Source organism: Parambassis ranga, chromosome 13 (genome assembly GCF_900634625.1).
Source record: "Parambassis ranga chromosome 13, fParRan2.1, whole genome shotgun sequence".
Classification (NCBI taxonomy): domain Eukaryota; kingdom Metazoa; phylum Chordata; class Actinopteri; family Ambassidae; genus Parambassis; species Parambassis ranga.
The window spans coordinates 3,106,572-3,124,574 of record NC_041033.1 but is presented as its reverse complement, the minus strand read 5'-3'; the positions used below and the strand labels follow the sequence as shown (position 1 = coordinate 3,124,574).

General features: G+C 40.5%; 1 protein-coding gene across 1 annotated transcript in view; it reads left to right on the top strand.

Moving 5' to 3' along the window:
* The window catches only part of sez6b (seizure related 6 homolog b), a 138,639-nt gene that overhangs the window by 105,821 nt on the left and 14,815 nt on the right, over nucleotides 1-18,003 (top strand). Inside the window, exons 5-9 of the mRNA XM_028419980.1 lie at nucleotides 1,335-1,520; nucleotides 3,483-3,651; nucleotides 8,270-8,436; nucleotides 11,056-11,250; nucleotides 12,502-12,640. Of these exons, the coding sequence (XP_028275781.1) occupies nucleotides 1,335-1,520; nucleotides 3,483-3,651; nucleotides 8,270-8,436; nucleotides 11,056-11,250; nucleotides 12,502-12,640 (856 nt within the window). The remainder of the gene's footprint in view (nucleotides 1-1,334; nucleotides 1,521-3,482; nucleotides 3,652-8,269; nucleotides 8,437-11,055; nucleotides 11,251-12,501; nucleotides 12,641-18,003) is intronic.

Here is an 18,003-nt window from a genome sequence, read left to right as displayed (position 1 = left end):
CAATATAGTCAAAACAGAACAACTTTTCTGATTGTTTTTGATGCAATATAATCAGTCACACCGTCACATCTTCACATTTTGAATCAGTCACGGCTGTGTTGTAGGTGTGGAGAACACAGTTTGCTGCTCTTTCATGCACATATTTTCTTTACAAGGGATTATCTGATGACATGCTAGCTTTCAAGGAGCCTCAGTTCTTTGTTGTCTTTCCTCTTCATCCATTCCTTGATCAGATTGGTTGAAGTTGGCTAGTGACAGGTGGTGATTGACAAATGGTTTATCCAGTCGTCAAGTTTAAGTTCTTTTCCAACCTGTTTCATCGAGTGAACTCCCAGATGGTTCTGGCTTTTAAAAGTTTTACATTAAAGTGACCAGATTTGAAATGATGCTACAATTGACAACACCATTCCTCATTTTTAAAGGTAGGGTAGGGTATTCTGATGCACTTTTTGTTAAATTAGTGTAACTTCTCTTTACAATCAGATAGCAACCAATTAGTTCGGCAGTTTCGCTTTAAAACGAAGAATATGAATCATCTGTGGAAGCTATAAAACACTAAAAACATCAACCAATCCTCCGGGTGGACCCTGGTTGTCACTCTCTTAGAGAGGTACGTGCATGATGGCCAAAGTCACAGACTGGTTGGGAGGCGTGGCCTCGGGGTGAGCTCCGAGAGAAAGGGGCGTGTGTTTACTTTCAAAATCTGGCTGACTCTCACTGAGTCTTCAAAATCTCCTACCCTACCTTTAAAGCAAATATACCTCTATATGTCCGACATTTACATGGATAAAGATGAAGTGAAAGTCAAATCATTTTAAAATAATTGTAAATAGCACATGAACATACATATACTATATGTGTGTGTGTGGGTGTGTGAACATTATTGATGAACATTGCTGTGATGAAGTTTGACTCCATAAATGCTCCTGCCTTTCTCACTTTATTTTTATGAAAACTAGCTTTAGTCATGCTATTAGTGCTTATTATGTCAAATTGATTTCTCTTTATTGCTTCAGCAATAAAACTGATTTCCATTCTCCTCGCATCAAGGCCAATGTGTTGGACACACACTCTCTCTCTTCTCTTGCTATAAACAAATCCCACCTTAACCTGTTACCAAAATCACCTAATCCTGAACAAGAGCACTTTATTCTTGGAGCTTATTGAGGGCTGTGTTGGAGGCTCTTTGGTGTGACACAAGAGACTCTAGATCAGAGTGCTTTCAACTTCTGACATCAAACCTCACCTCTCTGCTGAAATGTATCTCTTTAATTCGCCTCCTCCTCCTCCTCCACCTGTCTTTGTGTGACTCTCTCCCATCTGTTTCTCCGCAGCCTTCGTGCTGAGCTGCGTCTTCCCTCAGCGGCCTCTCTATGGTGACGTGTCGGTGAGCAGTCTCCACTCTGGAGGGGAGGCTTTCTTCTCCTGTCTGACGGGCTACCAGCTGCAAGGCCCCCGCGTGCTGACCTGCCGCAATGCCAGCACCCCCTACTGGAGTGGAAAGGAACCACACTGCCTAGGTGAGCTCACCATAAGCAGCCAAATAATAACTCGCTTTATTTTTATAAGCCCTAGCACATTTTCATTAAACTTCAAAGATATGAATTAATTACCAAAATGTGTTTTCTGTTGGCTATTAGAGATAAACACACGTTCTCCATCTGCTAACAGGTAAAAGAAAAGGGAAAATTACTTCCCAGTGAGTGTATTAATCGTTTATTGTGATTACTGTTAATAATTTACTTGAATTAATAATAATAACATTAGCAATAACAGTTGCTAACTATTTTAATTATAATTTTTTTATTTAATATTTTTATACAACATACAAATGCATAATATTTATAACATCTTTTTAATATTGGCACAGTTTTGGTATTTTCATCAGTCCTTCTCTGTATTCTCCTCTGTGTTCATGGTATGGGTGTCTGTAGTTTTTCTTCAGACTTGGTGCACTGTAAGTGAAACTTTTCTCCATTGGTTTTCTGCATATGAGTATTTGCTGTCATTCTCTGCCAGCACAAAATTCCCATCAGCATTCAGAGCCGTTTGGATGATATTCTTAAAGGCCTCAGAGCTGAGAGTTATCAGTTCGACCTTCTGGTCCTTTTGAATATGACAGGCATTGAGGCAGACGGACCTGGGCTCCCACAGGAGTGTGTGTGGATGATGTTTTTTTTTCTTTTCTTTTCTTTTTCCATCCGATGAGGCCGGCTAATGAATAATAAGTGACCGTTTTAGTCCTGACCACTGTGATGGACTCACACAGGGAATGTTTTCTGAAAGCAATTTCAGAGAGGGACTTTGTGTGGCTGTGCATCTGTATCTCTGCCATCTTGATTGTGTGTGTATGTGTGTGTGTGTGTGTTTGTGTGTCAGAGCATAAAGCAGGTGTATCGAGGTGTGATTACTGAAGGCTGGGCAGGATGCCACTGGGTTTACTCTTCCTGCTCTACTTTAATTAAGCTTTGTCTGCATGAGCAACCTTGACCTGATCAGCTGGGAAACAAATACACATGCACGCGCACACGCGCGCACGCACACACACACACACACACACACACACACACACACATCTTGATAACTGTTGACACTGTGGTGCTCATAAATCTTATTCGATCTATGATGTTTTCTGTTTTTTTTCCTTGATTGTCTTCCTTATTTAAATGAAAAAAATAGGCATGTTTCTGTATTGAGATTTTTTTAATTAGTTGTAGATACAGTGGTGTGAAAAAGTGTTTGCCCCCTTTGTGATTTCTTATTTGTTTGTCACACTCAGATCATCAAACAAATTTAATTATTAGACAAAAATAACACAAGTAAATACAAAATGTAGTTTTTAAATGAAGGTGTGTGGTGGGAAAAAATCCAAACCTACATGGCCCTGTGTGGAAAGTGATTTGCAAGAGGTCACCATCCATAGAACTGCAGGCCTCACCTGCCTTAGTTAAGGTCAGTGTTCATGACTCCACCATGAGAAAGAGACTGGGCACAAATGGCCAGCATGGCAGAGCTCCAAGACAAAACCCACTGCTGAGCAAAGGAACGTAAAGACTGCTCTCAGTTTTGCCAGAAAACATCTTGATGATCCCCAAGACTTCTGGGAAAATACTCTGTGGACTGATGAGACAAAAGTTGTTTCGAAAATGTGTGTCAAACACTTTTTCACACTACTGTTTAAAAATCCACACACTACCATGGCACTGAACTGCCAAAAATATCTGCATGTTCCAATTAAAGATTCACTCAAAACTAACAGTTAGGACTACACAGATTCTGTGGAAAAATACTATATAAATTCTGCAGTTATGAAGCCATTATTCACTTCCTTATGAGCAGCAGTCCTGTGGCATAAATTCAGCCAGTTTTTGGCTGATTTGTGATGTCAAACAAAAAACTGGTTTGTGGGGGCTGTAAAATGTTAGTAGTAACTATTACATGTTATTTTATCGTCACATTATCTCCCTCTTCCTCTCACCCAGCTGCCTGTGGGGGTTTGATCAGGAATGTCACAGTGGGCCGGATTGTCTCTCCTGGGTTTCCCAGCAACTACAGCAACAACCTGACCTGTCACTGGCTGCTGGAGGCCCCCGAGGGCCAGAAACTGCACATCCACTTTGAGAAGGTGGCGCTGGCTGAGGACGATGATCGGTGAGCTGATTTATGGATTTTACGATGTATCTCCAGTGCTGGAATTAAAGACACAAAAACATAATTTCAATGAGACTGAAAATAAGATTTGAGGGCTTGAATAGAAAAAAGCCTATAATCAAATTGTGCCAGAAATCACACAACTCTCAAGTCCTCAGCTGCGTGGGAAGATCTCTGCTTGAATTTTTTTGTGTCTTTTAATGTTTTATAGCAGATTCCAACCCATTAAAGCTTGTATATTATCCCATGTTCAAAGCAATGTATTTCAATATTATATGAATATTATATATTTATATTTTTATTGCTATAATCATTTTACCTGTTATTTTAGAAATATAATTTGTTTTATAATATAGATATAAAAGCTTCATTCAAATAATAAAAAAAACTCTGGGGCTTATAAAGTTTGTGTGAGTGAGACCAAACAATACAGCTGACCAGTTTGATGTGTTTATAAAATAAACCTTTCATGGGGAAAGTTCAGAGTTACACCCACTCAAAACTATATTTGAGTGTTTATTTAGGAAAAGAAAAACTCTGCATGTTAATATAAACATAGTATACATTTTTTAAATAATTACATTGATACATTTGTAATTTAAATACATAAAATAATATAAATGTTATATAATATTGTACCAAAAAAAGCCAAAAAATGTATGTACCTTAGAAACATTACCTAAAGGCTAATTACAAGTACAAGGAATTACAAGGAAGGTGAGGCTAATGAGGGTGTCCCATTATTTTCGATCAGTTACTCTATTGGGTTAGTTGTGAAAGAAACAAATCATAGTTGGTGTCTCGGTTACCATAGTTACAATGCAGCTACCTGACAAAAACCACAGTTTCATATATGTGTCTCTGTATGTAGATTGACCACCATGGACCCTCAGAGCCACATATGTAGACCTGGAAGCTAACAAAAAGGTGGTTTGATCAGTTCATCACGGATCTGGCCTGGCCTTGCTTATGGGCATCCAGTGGTGGTACTGTGGAATATTTCCACTGCCCCCACATGCCTCCCACATTCTCTTTCAAAGAGTCTTATGTAGATCAGGCTGTGGGCAGTGGCTGTAGCAGACATTTTTGTGTGCCCTCTCATAAAGTTTGGTTTATATTAAAGAACAACCAAGAGCCTCAGGGCAGTGCTGTATGTTACTATATTAAAATAGACACTCAGGCTGGTGTAACTACTGTGTCATGGTTCATGCCCTGTTAACTGTGATGTATTACCTTCCTCCTAACTTGTGCACGGCCCTTCACTTACGTTCAATCAGCGGGCCTCTGGAGCTCCGTACCTTCTGCTTGGTCCCTGTAAGAACATTGTTCCTGAGGACTCCTCAGGGTAACAACTGCCGGTCGGCAAGCCGCACATCGGTGACAGGAGAATGTCATCTGAGCAGTGTGGGATTCTCATTACAGAGGGCTGAAAGGAAGAGCCACAGGGGGGAAATTAGCTGAATAATCCATTCTGTCTTCCAGCCAATAGCAGCTCTCACATTCTGGGTTACAAATGTAGACCTCACAAAGAGACATCTGGACAGCTCTGAGGACGCTGAAAAGATCAGAGAGAAGTGATGATGTGGAGGGGAGAGAGAATTGGCAGGAGTGTTGAAGGTGCTCGTGTAATGAGCTGAGGTCTGTTGGCTTCACAAAGACCCAGAATATCTTGTAAAACACCATCTGCGTTTTTATTCTATTTTGTATATACCACTTCGGTAAAGTGTGTTCCTGGCTTGATCAGGTAAATGCAGATGTAGGACATCATGTTGGATGGATATAAAACCAAACATCCTACTAGCTATTTTAGAGCTTTCTGCTGCATCGTCAAGTTAGCACCATTGCATTCATGTGACCTCGTTAGGGAAATAACATCATACTTTGGTACCTTGTAATAGAGCAGTGAGGTAAAAAAATAAAGAAATGAGGACTGAAGGATCACAGAAAAGAGTCTTCAGTGTTCCCTTATGCCAAAAATTGCAAAACTTCAACACCCAGAATACACTAGGTTTGTCTTCTTATACGTCATTCAACTCATAGATCAAGATTTTCTCGACCTCCTACTTGGTGTAATCCCACTCAGAAACACCTTAATCAAAACAGAAGCAGAATGGGACCCTGTGATGAAGTCTTGGTGCATGGTTTCAATTTAGAACTAGTTTCTGACTGTGTCTAGAATGCAGCATTAACTTGTTGCTACTAAAAAACAGCCTGTTAAACTTGTTTCAAGTGGGTTAAAACTCCAGGGACAGTGGCAGAACTGGGACAATATATATATATTATTACATTGCTGTTCATGAACTCTACTGTAACATATATATGGCATCCAGAAGAAACTGCCTGCCAGCGACCCCACCAGCTGTCCCTGCCCAGTACCAGGTAGCTGTCCTCACTAGCTGGCAGTGCATGATGCTCAAACATGGCCTCGTTTAGTTATACTTAATTCTCCTGCACTTGCAAGTCGTCTACTTGCATAAGAAGCCCATAAATCCCAGCCTAAAGCTATGAAAACCACAGCCAGAATGTGGAAAGCAGCTGCACCTCCAGAGCCTCTTCACTCATGGACTTTTGCTGGTAAATAAGGACAAAACCGGGTGGATCAAAAACACTGACAGCATCTAACATGTTTTCTCCAGTGGTCATGACAACCCCACAACTTATCATCTGCAATAGTTATTAATGATTAACCATCATTATTAATTATATAAATGATCAATATTAAGATTTAACACAGGGTAGTTGAAGTTTGCACGTTCTCCCTGGGTCCCTGTGGGTTTAATCCATTGCCCCCATGACCCTTATACAGGCAAAGTGTGTCAGGAATATGGATGGATGGGTAATATGGCATCTAAACCCCCCTGTTAATACATAAACAGCTGGTTCTGTATACCGGTTCTGCTATATGTCACAGATTCTACATCTTACATTTCATTTGTGTCAGTGTTTTATAATTATATGAGATTAATGCAGTCCAGAATGCACTTTCACATTCATAATGCAAGCCTGGTGCTCTGTCTAATAGATCACACAGAGGGTCTGCTAATTGATCCAAATCAATTTAAAACTGGTGTTTACATGACAGATGGGAGAAATGCATTAAAAGTCAAAAGCTTCTACATTTGTATGCATTGCCACAGTGGAGGCGTTCAGAGCTGTTTTCATCACATCTTCAGCTCTTTTTAAAGGAGAATAGCAGCTAATATTACTAATGGACCACTTAACAAGAACAGATTCAGTTGTACCCTTGTTTGTCCCACATTACACATCCCTCCAGTGCAGGAAACACGCCCGTCAAGCACTTCAGTGAAACAAAAAGAAGGAACATTTCCGCATTCAGTTTAGTTGACTTAGTGTGAATAGAAACATAAAGAATAAATGTAAATATAGATTTTATTTTGACGCCAAGACTCTGTTGTACTCTGGTACACATTCCTTCCTCTTGCATGAGAGGAATAATTGAAGGCAGAGCAGGGAGAGATCAATGCAGACCTCCATGGGGAAGTATAAAACAGCAGAGCTACAGGTGGAGGCTGCTGCTGCTGCTGCTGCTGCTGCTGGTGGAGGAGGAGGACTGTGACAGTCACTGCTTTAATAGATGTCGAAGAAGCCTCGGCTAGCTCACAGAATTTTAACAATGAAACCAGATGCTGTTATATAGTATTAATATTTGCGTCAGTTCAACAAATAGAAGCCTTGAGCCTAGAAGACACAAGAAGCCTTGTGGATGTTTGAAAGCTAACAAGTAGCATTTAGCATATGGTAAATGGCTGCAGGGCTAGCATAGCTTCCCAACATTGCACAGTTGATGGGCTTTTCACTTGACAGAGATGATTGACAGATGAACAAAGAGCTTCCTGGCTGCATCTGATTGGATGAACACTTTCAATTGATGACTTTCAAGTAAACTTTTGAGGCAGTAAATACCAGCCTGACTATCTTCATTTTAACTGCATGCATTGCTCTTGCAGCACAGCACTAGGATGTGTTGTATTGCTGTGCATATTTTCCTTGCCAACATTAACTACTGATGATCTACTGACATGCTATGTGCTACTTGCTAAGTTTTAAAGCAATACCAGTATCAATTTGCGTGTCTGTTTTGATCTGATCAGTTGGAATTGTGTCATTGTATGTTGGTGATGGACAGATGGCTCGTCCAATCCTCTGCCAAGTTTCATGTCCCCAGGGAGATAGCACGAAGTGAGATGACTGACTGACTGACTGACTGACTTTCTTTCTTTCTTTCATCATGATGCCCAGATTTAGACGGCAGTTATGCAGTTAATTCTATCAAGTCACGTCTTATTGATGGACATGATGGTGTTCTGTGATCATGAGACTTACCTTTATACATCTGCTTCCTGTGTAGAAAATATACTTACTGTGTTTAGATGTGTAGCCTGAAAGCATGGATCTGATTTGAAATCTTGCCTTGTGCTTCTACTTTCAGATTATAAATAGTCATTAAACAAATACTTCAAAATGCCTATGTAGCACAATTTCATGTAAAGAATGCATGTAATTACACATAAGTTTCAACATGGAATAATCAGGTATTATCCCTGTCAAAGGAGCCGGTAGGTCCCTGTGTAATGAGTCTTTGCTTCGTATCTTCCAGGCTGCTAATCAAGAATGGCAACAGCATAGATGCAGCTGCCCTGTACGATTCCTATGAGGTGGAATATCTTCCAAACGAAGGCCTCCTCAGCACATCTAGACATCTCTTCATCGAGCTGACTACAGATGCCACAGGCACCTCCACTGGCATTGCAATCCGGTACCAAGGTAAGCACAGAGCTCAAAGTAGTAACAGGTTGTCAGAGCTATGTTGGCTTGATGTCACAGACTGTATAAATGTAGTAAATGTGGTGAAAATATGGCAATCAATTTTAAAAAGCTCAGTCGGGCCTGATTCCAAGTGAATAATAATCGATTTCAAGAACAAAGAGCTTCAACTCAACGTAAAGTGTAAAAACTTGCTGAAAGGCTGCAGGCGCTGGCAGCTGAGCACAGGTCAGCTCGGGAAGCTGCAGTGGTGGTCCAATTCAAGTAATCATGGCTGATACAACCACCAAAAGAGGTGGTTACATAAAAGCTGTAAAGGCTCTTTTCAAATAGAAAAAAATACAGAAGGATGATTGGAGATTACAGGGTTCACAAAGGATAGCAGCAGTGAAACGCTCCTCTAGATTCATTCTGATGTTTGATCTATGACAGCATGACTATACGATACCAGTGCACATGTACAATCATTTGTAATTTCAATTAAGTGTTTAGTTACTTATTTTCTCTTCATTTCTAACAATTCTAATCTTTACAGATATCTAGCAGAGTGACATCATCAAACAGGGATTTCTTTAAACCAGGGGTGCCCACACTTTTTTAGCTCACGAGCTACTTTTTACAATGACCAAGTCAAAATGATCTACCCACTCTAATCCACGTATATACACATGTGTATATAATTGATTTCCATTTTAGGATATATGAACAGTATATATATAAACAGGTTATAATAATCAACACAGAAATCTTAAAATTACACATCTTTATCAAATTAAAAAATGACATGTTAGGTACCCAGTCAAGTCTGTGTGTCATGGGGCAGGCTGTGGGCAATAAGTGAAGAGAGAGGCTGCTAAATGGATGATAAATAAAGGCAATAAAAAAATAACAATCCCTATTTTTACTGTGTTTTAAATGATAAAACTAGCTGACAGCAGGCATAAACTTCCTACTTTATTCATCCATCCATTTTGAACTGCTGTCCCTACTTTAGTTATGTTAATCAGCCTGTCATTGACGGACGGACTTATGTTAGCAGACGCTAGCTAACAAGTTAGCTAACTAACGAGCCATTATATATATATATTATTAACATTATAAAAACACAGCTCACAGCATCCAGTCTGAACTGGCATCAGGCTACAGTCCTCTGTCTTTGTCTGTCCGGTTTGTTGACACGGGCCAAAATCTTGCTCCAAAGGTCTTGTATTAACGCTCTCAGTCCTTCGAGCTTTCACGCTACTACATACACACACAAACACGCACCGACGCGGGCAATCAGGACAGAGTGAGACATTTGTGTTATAAACGATCTTTGAGGCACCATGAGGATAGGTGATAGACTAACATGAAAACATTTTTTAAATGGCACACGATCGACCCGCACCCCCTCCGCACCCCTGCTTTAAACTAACACTGTAAACCAAAGAACCAAAACCGGAAAAAACAGGAAGAACTTTAAAATGGGATTTGGTTGTGTTGTTGTGGGATAGAACCAAAAATCTGACCAAATCTGCTCTCACTTCATCAGTATTCAACATACTAATAATGTATCTTTTATACGAACAGTGAAACTCATTCATTCATTCAGGTAGCTATTTAATTATCCATTGCATGTAGTGCTCCCCTCTCGCCTGTATATAACTGTGATCCAGCCCTCCCCCCCATGACCCTGCTACAGGACAAAAGGGGTTCAGAAGATGGATGGATGGATGGTTGTAGCGCTCCCTCAGTTTTTCAAGACTTTTTTCCCAATGATTTATGTCTTTCTACCTGTGGAATACTACACAAAAACATTCTCTCTACATGTAGCCACGATTGTGCTGTTTCCATAGAGCTGTAGGACTTTATACTGCAGTGAACAATGAGCTCCCAGCCCGGGGTAAAGATTGGAACATTTTCTGTCAGAATAAAAGCCACATTTCTAAAATACTCCTTATATTAAAAAAAGAAAATAAATGTTTTCCTTTGACAGCCTTAATTGTAGTTTTAGCAATAGAAACATTATTGAGTGAATTAACTGCAGGAAGGCATCTCTATTCATTAGCTTTTTCTTTCCTATCCTCTGCTTTAGTAGCCATTTTATGAAGTGAATTCCACCTGTAAGAGCTGCTGCGTACTTCCTGCCTCTTTGTAAGTAAAAACATCGAGGACGCTCTTTTAGGCACAAATGATTAACTTCTAACAGCTTCTACCAGTGAATTGTCATACATTAGAATCCATATGATGTGTTTTACAGTACATCTAAGCAGCGCTTAGGGATTCATGAGATATCACTGAATCTCTTATCTTTTGTTCCCACATTTGTCTCCAATACTCACCCTCAGATCGGCGGCTCGTCTCTGGTCCATGAGGACTACTTGGAAATACAATCAGTGTAATCTTCTTAGGCCCCTGCTTCACTGCTGCAAATGGGATTAAGTCCAAAGGGAGCAGCCATGCATATTTCTAACGGCCCTCATTACGGCCATTAACAGGGCGTAATGCTGTTCAATCCGTCCCTAACACATTTGATGGTCTCTTCTTTATCCTGATTTTCCCCACTGTGTTGCACAGATAACATCATTTCTGAGTATTCATTCAAATGTTTGTTTTTTTTTTTCTTCCTGCTCCCCGCAGCCTTTGCAGCAGGCCACTGCTACGAGCCCTTCGTGAAGTACGGTAACCTGACCAGCAGCGACAGCACGTGGGCGGTAGGAGCGGTGGTGGAGTTTGCCTGCGACCCTGGCTATACCCTGGAACAGGGATCTGTCACCATTGAATGCACCGATCCCAACAATCCACAGTGGAATGACACCGAGCCCGCTTGTAGAGGTCTGTCGCTAATAAATTCATTCTATGCACAAATCACTTACACAGTCAGGTCAAGAGCTTCAAAAACTATAGAGAGAAAGCCAACAATTTCCTCTTGAGAGATGAAACACTCACCTTTAACAGCTCCCAGAGAGTCAGACTGAGTGAGAGCAGGCGTCTGGGTAGAGGAGAGAGGAAAGATGGAGGAACAACAGTAAACACTGGTCAGGTTGAAGGGGTTAAAGAATGCAGATCAGAAACAGGAAGCTGTAGAGCTGACGGTATACAGTGCCTGCAGGGAGAGAGATAGTATAAGGAAAGAATCTTATCGAGAATCTTAATCAAGGTCTGTATCTTGTTTGATACAGACCTTGAGCTGACATGTTTACAGAACTTTAAAAACGAAGTTACTCTCATAGGTTTTGCAGTTAATCAGATGACCTTAATACGGACTTAACTGCCTCTAAACAGGCCTTCTTTGAACAGCTGCTGGCTGAAGAAGCTGCATAATAAAAATACATACATTATATTCATCTTTGCCTGCTGTAAAACCATATTGTCTGTGTGTGTAGCAAATAAAACTACACCGACTGAACACTGCTCGGTCACAGTCATGACAGCAATGATGAAGGCTAAAAACAATTAAACCAGAAAGTTCTTCATCATTATCCTGAGATGACATGATTAATTAATTCCTTATCACTCCAACAGCTAAGCTGTGAATTCTCGGAAGATAACAGGAAAAATAACAAAGGCCTCTCTCAGGCGTTTTGCCACTTCAGCTCTATAGATCACACACACACACACACACACACACCAGCCTTTTAATGTCAGGTAGCAATACACTCAATACACTTCCTGACCGTTATGTAGTGGATCTTATTGTCTTACTAGATAACATCGAGTGGTATTTTTTTTTTTTTTGGTAAATGCAGTAAATTCATCATGTTGGTCTTCTGGCATGTTGCATCTTTTTGGAATGATCAGAGAGCGAGTCATTTTGTTGAGTCTGCAGTGGTTTTCTCTTTTTGACTTTGGTTTTTCAGAATCATTTTTGCACTAGTTTTTTCTTGTTTCTCATTCATGGTTTTCCATCTTTTATGCTCGTTACATGCCTGTCTTTGTTACATTACAGTTCCAGCCACAAATGTTCTTTTCTTTCCAGAAAAGACTCAGCAATCCTTCTGTGTTCAAAAGATGAAAATGACATCACCTTGTAAAAATATTTGTGAACTGTTCGCTGAACATATATGTTGTGTTCGTGTGTTTCAGCCGTGTGCAGCGGTGAGATCACTGACTCAGCTGGAGTGGTTCTGTCTCCCAACTGGCCTGAAGCTTATGATAAAGGCCAGGACTGTATCTGGGGAATCCACGTGGAGGAGGACAAGAGGATCATGCTGGACATTCAAGTGTACGTATCCACCTTCCATACTTAGAGACTGATCCTTCTGCTCCCTCCTCTTCTCTTTGATACACATGAAAAGACACAACTTTAGGCCCTCTTTGAATCTAATCATCACAAAACTCACTTCACCTCTTTTGCTGATACACGCACCAGTTCCCTCCCCCGGCTTCAAACACACCCATAGAGCTACCTCACCATGACTGGTAAAACACATTAAAAACACAACACGCTGCTAATGAAAGAGCACTCTGCTTGTGAATGAGATGCGTAAGTGCCACACAGACAAAGGTTAATTAGGTGCAGCGGAGAAAACTAATTATATCAGGGGAGGATTTGTTTGGGAGCCCCCTCCCTCACCTCCGTCTCCCCTCCACCGCCATGCCAACCCCACACTCCCACTCCGGTAGCGGCTGCTGTGTGGAATAGTGGGTGCAAGTGTACAGCATCGGAGTGTGTGTTTTCCTGTGATTGCTGTGCCAGGGTGAAGACACAGAACAACACACCCCCGCCGTGTCACAGCCCGATAAGTCAGTCAGCTGTAGAAAATTATTTGCCATTTGCAAGCAAATTAAGGAGGGCTCATTTGCATAGGTTGCATCTTAAGCTCTGTTTTCTCTCTCTCTCTTTGTCTCCCTCTCCCTCTCTCGGAAAAACACCTGCGCTGCTGTTGTACTGTGGAACATTGATTAATGGCTTCCTCTGGTTTTTGAAAGGAAGTCTGCCAACATAAGTAATTGCTGCTGTTCATGCAACAGAGCAGGTGATGTCGGTAGAAGTGAAGCCGCCCCAGCAGCCAAAATCTTGTGAGAAAGAAGAAACATGTGCTCTCATGCTGCTGTTTGGATGGTTTTTTTTTGTTTTTTTTTTGACTGTCCACCTGTCGAGTTGTTAAGACACAATATTGGAATTTCAGGTATGCAGTTATAGAATATATACAGTGCTGGTGGAAAGCTCTCAAGTCCGGAGTGAGAACCTGTAAGTGAAATAAATCATACAGAAATATTTTACCTACAGAAAAAATACAAAATGATCCAATATTACTTAATTGGTAAAAGTATATGAACCTCAAGCATTAGCTGTTTATTTGTAGGCCATCTGTTCAGGTGTTTTTAGTCAGTGGAAGGTGTCAGTGAGTGTCTTTGTTTACTTAACGGTGATCTATCAAAGTCGGATCTTTACAGCATGTGTTTGTGGAAGTGTATAATGACATGATCAAAGGACATTTCTGAGGACCTCATGCAGGCAGTTGCTGTTTCTCAGGGCAATGGTTACACAACCATCTCTAAAGAGGAATCAACAAATTCATGTAATGGGTCATATTACATGCACATGCAGAAATACAGAAAATTCTATGGCGTGCACAAACTTTCAAGCCGCTCTCTAGGTGTCTTTGTGTGCCTCCAAAATAACTTTCAGTCATGCTTCCATGTGATTTTTTTTACACACAAGAGTCCTTTCTCCTGGTGACCCTTCAAACAAACTGTACTCATTCAGTCTTCTTCAAATCGTGCTGCTGGCTCTGACATGTAGTTCTTGGGTATTTTTGTATTTCTCTGGACTTGGGGTGAATTAGCTGGGACGTCCACTCCTGTGAAGACTGACAGCTGACTTGAAAGTTTTCAACTTGTCAATAATCTTTCACTGTAGAACGTTGAGCTTAAAACAGTTTGAAATGGTTTTATAAGTCTTTCAGATTGATGTGCAGCAACAGCTGCTTCTCTAACACCATTGTTTATGTCTTTCTCTCTTGTCATTGTGTTAACACACCTGAATGTTCCAGGGCAGCAAACTGTCAGAATGTCTGTTTTTATAGAGGTCTGAACACCTGCTGATGATCAACTAATCAAGGACTGATGATCAGCAGCACCTGCTGCAGCTCACCTAATTAACTCCTACGGAAACAGGAAGTGGGTTTGGTGAAAAAAGTGAAATACTGTTAGTGTTTGCATAAATATTTACCACCTTTAAACTGGGAGGCCAAGCTAGTTGATGCCAGCAGTGTCACAATCAGTGTAATTGAGATCACCTACTGAAAAGTGCAAAAACACCTGTGTCTTTGATGTTATCAGTATCCCTACTACAACTGCAACATGAAGACAAAAGAGCACTCTGAGCAACTCAGAGAAAATATTATTGGAAAGTGTAACTGGTGAGGGAGTCCACCAAGACCCTACGACCACTCTGAAGGAGTTAAAAGCTTCAGTGGCTCAGATGGAAGAGACTGTACATACAACAACTATTGCCCGGGCTCTTCGCCAGTTGAAGCTGCGTAGGAGGGTGGCAAAAAGAAAAAAATCACTCAAATGCATGTGAGAGACTACAAGGTCAAGTGGAAGAAGTTTCTATGGTCTGATGAGACAAAAATTTTCACCATCTCCACCGTGAAGCATGGTGGTGGCAGCATCATGCTCTGGAGATGCTTCTTAACAGCTGGCCTTAAATAATATAAAAAATATCCCCAAACCCTGGCCAACCAACCCCAAGCATTCAACAAACGCTACACAGAAATGGTTCAAAAACAACAAGGTGAATGTTCTGGACTGGCCAAGTCAAAGCCCAGATCTTACTCCACTTACTTTTTATAGGCAATGTAGCTCTTTAACAGGCACAATAGTTACACCAGGAGTTTACAAGATTGAATATTTGCCTACATATGATACATGCAAGTTTTTGGCTGATATTCCTATGCTGAAATAATAGAGGGAAAGGTACATATTAAGATGGTTAGTTAGTATTGAAGGAGTGTCATTTGGTGTCTTGTTTAGGTGGGTAAAGAGCAACTCTGCTGTCAGTTTCCCTTTAAAACCTTCAAATTATCTGCTAATAATCTTATTGGTTGACGTGTTGTCAATAATCTATGGAATATGATTATTAGTCAGATGAACTTTCTTTTAAATTAGGTCATAGGACAAAGTCAGCTTCATCATAAAAGAGTAATTAAAGGTATATGTCATCTCTGACGGTTTTTTTTCCCTTATGACCCAACATCTGATGTTTATTATCCATCCATCCATCCATCAATCATCTATTAACCCGCTTCATCCTCCAGTGCAGGGTCAATTATATATATAATTGCTTTTTCTTATAAAATATGTTTCAAATGATAACTTGCTGAAATGTCGACCTATTTCACTATAAACAACCATATTATTAAATCAAATATTCACATTGGTTGTATACTTACATTGTTACTATGCAAAATAGTCATCATCATCATGGGGGTTGCTGAAAACAGAGTGCACACAAAAACTCATGATGCTATTTCCTCGCACACATCGTATTCTTTCGAGAGACTATTGATTTAGTTCCTAAAGAACTCCTCCTTTTGTTGCAGACTTTAGTTTCATTCATCACACAAAAAGTGGAATATTTTCATTATCTTGAAACAGCAAACAGCATACACCTCAGATACTCCACATAATATGCATGTATGAGTCATTTATTTAGTCACTTGGTTATCTACTGGAGAATTTCAGTCACTCCTGCTCCCTGCCCAGATTCACACAACCATCACATCATGACACGCATATCACAACCTGGCTTGCTAAACACTTACAAACCAAGGACACACACTTATTTCAGGTTGGAAATCTCCATTCCTAAACTGTGTGTGTGACTGTCTGAAATAGAATTCTGTTCACACTGAGCATCAGTGTGTATGGGAATAAGCCATGAAAAGTCTGCAGCTCAAACTAAACATAAGGTGTCAGTGCGTGCTGCGGTCCAGATTTCTAGAGTGTGCTCGCAGGAATGAATCAAAACAGAGATTTCCTCTGAGAGCAGCAGTATAATCCTGCACAAAGCCTCCTCGCTGTCTGAACATATGCCCAGCAGGTGTCTCTGCATTTACACAGAGCTCTCAGATGTAATAGATTACATCACATTACTAGTTACCCTCTTAAAAAATGTCATTTATTGCACTTTAGGCAATAAATTTTTATGATATACATTGGAGACAAGCACACAACAGAATTATAGTATTTTTGTCAAATGTTTGCTTGGTTTGCTTGGTCGTAATGGGGATTAGACATTAAAATGCCATCTGCCATCAGAGCAGAACCTACATTGCTGCTCATACCAACACTACTACTACTACTTGCACTCATACCCACACCAGAGAGGGCACTCCACCCTTTTCTGGATGAGAACCAATGGCTCATATTTTAAGAGTTCCGATTCTCAACCCTGCCAAGATGGCATCCTAAGACCACCAAACTGGAGCCCTTTCACCCCATGACTGCACTAAGTTAACTTGTTACTAACAAAGTTGTTGACAGAGGCATGCAGGCCTGATGGAGTCCAAACTACAACAGAAACAAGTCAGACTCTTTATATGATGGACTGTATTTGAGCTTGTTCTGCCTATTGAAGGAAACCTGTTTATAATTTTGATTAGTAGCTGGAATTTATCACCATCATTTGTCCTGACAAAGCATATTGATAGCTGCTGTTCTCCACGAGCTCTCAGGGTTAGACTCTACAGAGATACAGATCAGGCCTTTTTAATAAGGTCCCCGGCTATTGGTGCACACAGACACCTGTGCACATATACATATCCGGCTCCATCTGTGTAATGGCTTGTGGGACATTATTACACAGGCTGTATCGAATGACATTTATAGATGGCTTTCAAATGAAAGGGGGAGAGGTGTGATTAAAGGTAATTCACAGCCTTTCCCACTAAATATATCCCCACAGTGTGCACTGTTTCTGGGTGGAAATCAAAAGCATTGATCCTACAGTTCCCATGATTCCATAACAGGATGGTGTAACAGGAGGTGTAATAACACTATACTATACCTAATAAATGATAATAAAGAGTATAATTGTCTTTCTATATTCCAGGCTGAATGCCACAGATCATGGAGTGAATAGTTAGGGAGAGATGTGTTGGCAGCTGTCCTGAGGGCCAGGCCAAACTTAGCCCTGCTTTTTTTTCTTTTTTTTCAAATTGAACTAAATCAAATTAGTGTCAGGGAACGGAGGCTGTGATTGATTTTTCTCTACAGATGCACCGCAGAGCCGCGCAAAGCCTTGTTTTGCTTAATCACAACAAATTTGACGCCAGCTAACAATATTTCTCAATCTGCCTCGCTCTCTGAGCAGGTGAGAGGCTTTATCTGTCAGCAATCAAATAAACACAGAGCACCGTGACTTTGGAGGACAGGCAGAGTTAGACTGCTATGCTTGTGGGAACCAGACTTCAGATAAGGCCGCTTTTTCCACGTCTCCCCTCTACATGCAGTGAGATTTGAAGTTAATATTGAGCTGGAGCTGTTTAGGTGTGATCTGTTTTAGGCACATATTCTGCCTGATTTTCACAGGCTGCATATATATTATTGCACTGAAGTTTTGATCTCAGAGTTAGA